Source organism: Populus trichocarpa, chromosome 4, assembly GCF_000002775.5.
Source record: "Populus trichocarpa isolate Nisqually-1 chromosome 4, P.trichocarpa_v4.1, whole genome shotgun sequence".
Lineage (NCBI taxonomy): Eukaryota > Viridiplantae > Streptophyta > Magnoliopsida > Malpighiales > Salicaceae > Populus > Populus trichocarpa.
In genome coordinates this window covers 7,581,209-7,588,232 of record NC_037288.2, presented here as the reverse complement: position 1 = coordinate 7,588,232, position 7,024 = coordinate 7,581,209, and the positions used below count along the sequence as shown (strand labels likewise).

The 7,024-nt window shown below is 33.8% G+C and overlaps 2 protein-coding genes across 2 annotated transcripts; one reads left to right on the top strand and one right to left on the bottom strand.

Moving 5' to 3' along the window:
* The first annotated feature begins 1,266 nt into the window (after positions 1-1,266).
* LOC7487379 (polcalcin Syr v 3) lies at positions 1,267-1,877 on the top strand. Its single transcript, XM_002305165.3, has one exon. The coding sequence runs from the start codon at positions 1,521-1,523 to the stop codon at positions 1,764-1,766; it is 246 nt and encodes an 81-aa protein (XP_002305201.1). The 5' UTR covers positions 1,267-1,520; the 3' UTR covers positions 1,767-1,877.
* Positions 1,878-2,450: 573 nt separating this feature from the next.
* Positions 2,451-6,055, bottom strand: LOC7487380 (probable serine/threonine-protein kinase PBL7). The gene is made up of 6 exons (XM_002305832.4): positions 4,903-6,055; positions 4,551-4,808; positions 4,281-4,462; positions 4,085-4,164; positions 3,825-3,972; positions 2,451-3,031 (listed from the first exon to the last, which is right to left on the bottom strand). Exons 1-6 carry the CDS (start codon positions 5,450-5,452, stop codon positions 2,687-2,689), a joined length of 1,563 nt encoding a protein of 520 aa, XP_002305868.3. The 5' UTR covers positions 5,453-6,055; the 3' UTR covers positions 2,451-2,686.
* Positions 6,056-7,024: the final 969 nt, after the last annotated feature.

Genomic DNA, 7,024 nt, shown 5'->3' with positions numbered 1-7,024 from the left:
AACGCTGAATCTGGGTTCAATCAAGAAGTGTATTACAAACCAATTTAAAAATATCAATTTAAAAAACTTGCCAAAGCAAAAAAATGAACAATCAAAAGAATGAGGATCAAATCTGATAAAAAAAAAGGTGAAATAGTAAATAAAAGTAATTTAAAAAATGATTTTAAACAGAACAAATAGTAATAAAAATAAGAGGAACAAAATTTAAAAAATGAACAAATTAAAGAGGGATGAAATTGGAAAAGCAAACAAAATTTATAAATTATTCCAGATAAAAAAATTATAATAAAAAGAGATCAAATCTGAAAAATCAACAAATTAAAGGGTTATTCTGGAACTTTTAAGAATTTTTAAGGGATTGACATGAAAATTCAGGTAGAGAGATAAAGAAGAAGGGAAAACATTGTCGCTAACACCAAACCATCCAAAATTTTGAAACATGCGCCACCTATCAGGTTAGGATGCTGGGACCTTTCAAGCATCATTTCAAAAGGTGATATTTGATGTTTGAAAGGCATCGCACATGCCATCCGAATGGCTTTTGGGTTGTCCACATGATGGCACGTGCAACCTAACCTTCAAATCTACAATAAAATCAATGTAAAATAACAAAAAAAAATCTTTGTGAGAGAATTAAGTTGATTTTATTTTTAAGGGCATCAAAGTAATTATATTATTTTGAAAAAAAATAAAAAACAAAAACTCTCTGAGTAATAGGTATTATATATTTTTATTTTAGAATTTAATTAGTAATTTTATAAAAGAAAATGATCAAACTAACCCATACAATTTGTAAAAAACAATTAAAAGCAATGTCATCACTTTATTATTCAATAAATAGGGAAATGTCCACTACGATAACTTCTCATTCTCTTTTAGTTTTTTTTTTTAAAGTTTTTAATTTTAATTAATATCAAGTCTCTCGGTATTTGAACATTATTCTAACTTTGAGACCTCCAAGTGGAAATCTAAACTCAATCAAGTTGTGATGAAGTGCGTAATATTGTTGAGACAACAGAAGAATTTTCCCATTACTTCCTATCAAAATTGAGACATTTTCCTGTACACAAGTCCAAATGATAAAAAAAAAAAATTAAAAAAATCTACAGTAGTAATCACTATAATTATAACTCTGCATTATTTGACAAGCTGACTGTTTTAACCGATAACATATCCTATTTTTCACTGTGGGAGTTGTGTCCTGCCTTCTACTTCGTCAAGAAAACAACAAATAGTTAGTGATTGTGTCAAATGATTGACATCCAATGTTTTGTCCTGATTTTTCTGTCGTTTCTTTGAACAATTTCTATGTTTAGATTGGTCTAGTTCAACCCAAGGACATCTGTCGACAAATAGTTGAGACTTGAGAGTTTTCAGGTGAACCGTTCCTATTCCGAGTTCATTGGATGGCCTTAAAAGTTGAAGACGCTTATCATCCCTTTAAGAATCCAGCTCCTTTAACTCCCAGTCATCCTCGTTCAAAATTACAAGGCTAGGAACCAAAACACACTCACACCAACATGGCTGACGAAAGGCCTGAGCTGGAGCGCATTTTCAAGCGTTTCGACTTGAATGGTGATGGCCAAATCTCTGCAGCAGAGCTCGGCGATTGCGTGAAGACCCTCGGTTCAGTCACAGCAGAGGAGATCAAGCGCATGATGGCTGAGATTGATACTGATGGTGATGGATTCATATCATTCCAGGAGTTCTTAGATTTTGCCAAGGCTAACAGTGGCCTGATTAAAGATGTTGCTAAGATATTTTAATGTTACAACATATATCCTTTCCTTTTCTTTGCACTGTTATTTTTTACTCGGGATGTAATGTAATTCGTGATTGTGAAAGGCAGAGGCTAAGTCCATCTGAATTTTGATTGACACGGACTTGGTTTGGTAGTTACAACACAAACATCTTTATCACCTCATGTTTCTATATGAGCAATTTGGTATCTTGAGTATTCTGAAAGTGATAGCGCAACAGCTAAGCGGTTCTGTGGTAAAAAATAGACGTTGCCCCTTGCATGCTTTCTAATCCCTACTAAAATATGGCCCCTGTTTCAGAACATTTTAGATGCACAGAAAAAAATGACCATAGTACCGTTTTATGGGTCATAGGATGTTCAATTCCTTGGCTATTTACTACAGTGTGATCTTCCAGTTCTGCGGTGATGTGGGAAGATTCATTCAAAAACCATATGCTGGATTCAAGTTGTGGCCTCGAGAATTCAGAATTCACATTTCTTGATTCAAACTTGTCTTGTTCCACTTATTCAGGCCACAACACACACACACACAGGCACAAACGATAAATGCATACATTCAAGCTTTTCTGCAATCAACAAGTAAAGAAAACAAGTCAAATTGCATACTGTGTTTAAGAAAATATACAATAAGACGTCTAACCTTGAAATGAATCTATTACTCAGGATCTTTAAAATCAGAGAGGGAAGATAACTAGAAAATCAGCACATTGCTTCGAAGAATATAATATTAGAAGTCTAACCTTAAAATCATGTTTACCATCGAAGCTGAGGCAGCCAAATGGAAGCTATTTACACAATTCTCAGCAAATTCTTTTTTCCTATTTACAATTTCAACACTGTTTTTGATTCTGATTTCTAGGATTCTTTCTCGCCAAGCAAAAACACCAAAAAGAAAAATCAGAAAGTTGAATATACCATGTTTTTTTAACGACAATAAAGGTGGTCATCATCCTCAAATTCTGAAACTCCTAACATAGCCAAAGCTAAGTGACTATTCATCTCACTTTTTGTCTGCTGTAGTTGAGGGTAACAATCTATAATCCCGGAAAAATTGGATTTCTTCCTATTTGAGTAGATTGGTTGTTCTTCACCTCTCAATATGCCAATAATTTCGTCTATTCCTGGTCTTCGAGATTCTTCATTGCTTATGCAGGCAGTGGCAGCCTGGATCATGTGGGTTATTTGAGTTGTATTTCTCAAAGTGCATTTAAGTCGTGGATCAAGCAACTCCTCAATGGCTTCATTTCCCTTCTGCAACAGGGGTTTAGCCTGCAAAAAGATTGCAGAGTCCATGATGTCAATTTCACGTCCAATAATAAAGGCACAAATGTCATCATGTTGTGAACAAATGGCCGATATCTAAGATAGAGCTGTTTGCTACTTACTCATGTCAAAATGATTTTTCATAATGTAATCAAATCCTAATATGAGTGACCTTGTTGCCAAAGCAACAGCACATGATTTTATTAGAGATGAAGGCAAAAATCATAGTGAAGTTTAACATTGATAGAATTCTTCAAAATAGTAAACCATGAGACAGCAAAACAAACTCATCCTCCACATGATGCATCAGCTACAAGAAATTTGGTCAATTTGTGCATGATTCTGGGGTGAAAATTGCATAATAGTTCATGCTTTGGCTAAAGAAGTCGGATAGTTGAGGTTGAAAGTAAACTAGAAAGAATTGATAAAGTCAAGCGAAAGCCTAGAATCCTAGACGCCAGTATCATAGCAGTTTCACTGCCAATCCATTGCCCTAGGACCAGCAGAGAAAAAATGATGCATAAATCCCTGTTCATAGAACTAGAGGACAGAACAATTCCATCCTAACAAAGCAAGTTATATTGCTTAAAGTTTACAAAGAAACGCTCTTTGCTCAACATCTGATTCAAGTCTTGACCTAATCTAATAGTTATGCTCAGAATGTGGTTTGTAGATTATGGCATTGAGTAACAGAAAGCCCTATTTATCTATGGAAGCTTATAGCAGGGCCATTCACTCAAACATCACAAAGTCAAAGGGACTGATGGAAAGTTAAAAGGAAACTAATTCAGTAACCTACCCATAGGACCAAATTCTCTTCCCTCAGTGGCTTCCTTGCTTCAATTGGCTTCCTTCCAGAAATTAGTTCCAAAAGGACCACACCAAAAGCATACACATCGGTCTTATCGGATATTTTCCCATGCTGGAAATACTCAGGAGCCAAGTAGCTGCACATTTAAGATTTATATCAACAAATGAGGAAAAAAAAGAATAAATTTGTTGAACCATTAAAAAGAACATATATGGTTTCTTTTGTCATAAGTTTGTTGCAGTTCATACCCAAATGTTCCCTTGACAGTTTTACAAAGGAAAGGGACTGAAGGTGCAGAAGTCCAAGTAGCCAAACCAAAATCACACAACTGCAAGCATAATTGTCATTTTTTATCAATAAAAATAACATGCATAGCTTAAATTGATTCTGAATACCATAGAACCACTTAAATAAGAGATTGTAATCCATGAAACAAGCCCTTACCTTCGGAACTTTCTTGGAAGAAAGGAGTATATTTGAGGGTTTAATATCTCTATGAACAACACATCTTTCAGTTCCATTATGCAAATATGCAATTGCTTGTGCAATTCCAAGTGCAACCTTATATCTCACAGACCAGGGAAGGCCTGAAGAACCCTTAACTCCTCCCTTCCCTTTCTTCTTATCTACAAAAGGTAGTACTCCAAAAATTACTAAATTTCCAAAAATTCAATCAAATTTCAAAATCCCAAATTAAAGAACAAGAAAGTATACCGTGCAAATGGCGCTCTAAGCTGCCACCAGATACATATCTGTACACCAAGAACAAGCCCTCATCTGGATCAATACAGAACCCGACAAGAGGCACAATATTTGAGTGGTAAAGAGAACTAGCAATCATTAATTCTCTACAGAATGCCTTTGAAGCCTCTTTATCCTCCTTGTCTAATCTCTTAATTGCCACAGCAGTCCTCAAGAACCCAACTTTACCTCTAAAGACAAAGCTCAAAGCTCCCCTTCCCAAAACTCTACCTACCCATCACAACAAAAACAAATCAAAATCTCAAAAAAGAAACAAGCTTTAAGATTCAAAAAAAAAAAAAAACAGAAGTTACCCATTTCTTACCTTTTGAGAAATTATTAGTAGCAGCAAGAATTTCCCTATAACTGAATCTGACCAAAGAATTTGCAACTGGAGAGATACTTCTCTCAAGCGACTGAATTCTCCTCCATTTAAGCTCTTTAGCTCTAGTCTCATTCAATCCATTGTCCAAATTCACCATCAAAACAGTAGCTGAAGAATTCATGTTCATTGACTCAAGCTCAACTTGAGAGCATAAACTGAACCTGAAAGAAGAGTGAACTGATTGTGGATCAGCATTTGTTAACTCTGCACCACCACAGCCACCAGACTCTGCCAACAACCATGCCTTGTTGTGCTCTAAATCTGCGTTCTTCTTATTACTTCCCTTACTGGTTTCATCACTCTCATTTGGCACAAAACAGGCCAAACCAAATTGCCAAAACATTTTTGACAAAAAAGCTTTCATTTTTCGCTCATAATGATGCTCAAAGTATTGGTCTTTGGCTCTGAAAGTAGCAGTGGACAGAGCATCACTAGTAGAGCTATTTGGTGGCTCTTCTGTGTTTAAACAAGAACCTTCAAGGAACCCCATTTTGAAACAGATCTCAATGAATGCACGAACACCCAAAAACCAGAAAAGAGAGAGAGAGAATATAAAAAAGTTAAAGCTGATGCCTCCTTTGCTTCAAGGGTGGTGGAGAATTTGCCTAATTAATCTACATAGACTAGAGAGAGAGATGGGAAAGAAAGAGATCGAGTGATGGACTTTAATGGGTTATGGTCCTTGTGTACATGAATTAATGTAATGTAATGTATGTATGTATAGGTGAAGCCTTGACTAGATTAGATTAGAGGGAGAAGGTGGAAATGAAGGAGAGAGATGAATGTGTATTTTCCTTGAAGCTTAACCTATAAAAATGAAAAGGGTTTCATTGGGGTTTGGTATTAGTTGACACTTTACTAATAATTAAGAGAAAAGAAGTTGATTTTTGTAGGGAAAGAAGAGATTCTTCCTGCTGTTTTAGAAGCGGACAAACAGCACCCACAAGTACAAGCCTTGTGCATCATTGGATGGAGCTAAATAAAAAAATACCATTAAAAGAAGAGAGGGTACCAAGCAGGAAGATTGTGGGTTAATGAGTGTTTTTTCAGATTAGGTTGAGAATTAAGAATGATCAGTAGGCAATAGGAAAGAGATATGATGAATGGGGCAAAGGTGTATTATTGGGTTCTGTTAAAAGAGGGAAATAAGAGGTGAAAGCTTGTGACTTTTATGGGGTTATTTTTTTTGTACGGGAGAATGAAAATTCAGACAAGAAAAGAAATTGATTAGGACATAAATCATACCAAGGATTGCTTTGTAGTTTGGTGACCATCCAAATGTCTTGCCAACTCGTAACCACCTCTTTTTTTAAATTTATTAAAAAAACAAATACAGTTTATGCTGTCTTTTCAAATAATAATTGAAAAAACTATTATAATGTACAAAATATTATATTATATTTAATATTATGGTAGTTTTTTGTAAAAATAATTTTTAAAAAATATTTTAAGAAAACACTTTTAATTATGATTAAAAATATATATTTTAAAAAATAAAACTGATGTAAAATAATTTTTTACATGCAAAATATATAAAAAGCAGGTCTTAATGAATGAAAAATAAATTATTTTAAATTTTATAAAATTAAGATTTGAAATATAATTTTATATTCAATATAAAAAAGCAAAAGTTATTTGAATAACTAATTTTTTTTATATTTAAATAGAAAACAAAAACTACTATAATTATCAAAGTATATATATATAAAAAACTAAATATGGTGCAAGTGTTTCATGAGCCAATCTGCAGCTTGAAATGTCCATGGATTCAAGCTTTCGGTATCCAAGGTCTCTGCAAAGCAAGGGAGAGAAATAATTTAAGTTAGAGTTTCGAAAATCAAAGGGATTATAATAGAAAAGGGTATCATCTTAATCCTATAAATTATCATAATTCGCCTTACTTTATACTTTTAAAATTATTGGATATCAGGTGATATGTTTTTTTAATAAAAACAAAGAAAAAGATTATTTTACGATAGTAATTGTCTATTTATATGGGTTTTTTTTATATAGTATATGTTGATTTAGATTATAAATGAGATTGTTTTTTTTAGGGTTTTTT

Bases quoted from the DNA above. Each gene is read 5' to 3' on its own strand.
- LOC7487379 (XM_002305165.3), top strand. From the start codon at position 1,521: ATGGCTGACGAAAGGCCTGAGCTGGAGCGCATTTTCAAGCGTTTCGAC.
- LOC7487380 (XM_002305832.4), bottom strand. From the start codon at position 5,452: ATGGGGTTCCTTGAAGGTTCTTGTTTAAACACAGAAGAGCCACCAAAT. The intron at 4,809-4,902 runs GTAAGAAATGGG...TGTGATGGGTAG, and splicing joins TACTAATAATTTCTCAAAAG to GTAGAGTTTTGGGAAGGGGA. The intron at 3,032-3,824 runs GTAGGTTACTGA...ATCTTTTTGCAG, and splicing joins AAGAGAATTTGGTCCTATGG to GCTAAACCCCTGTTGCAGAA.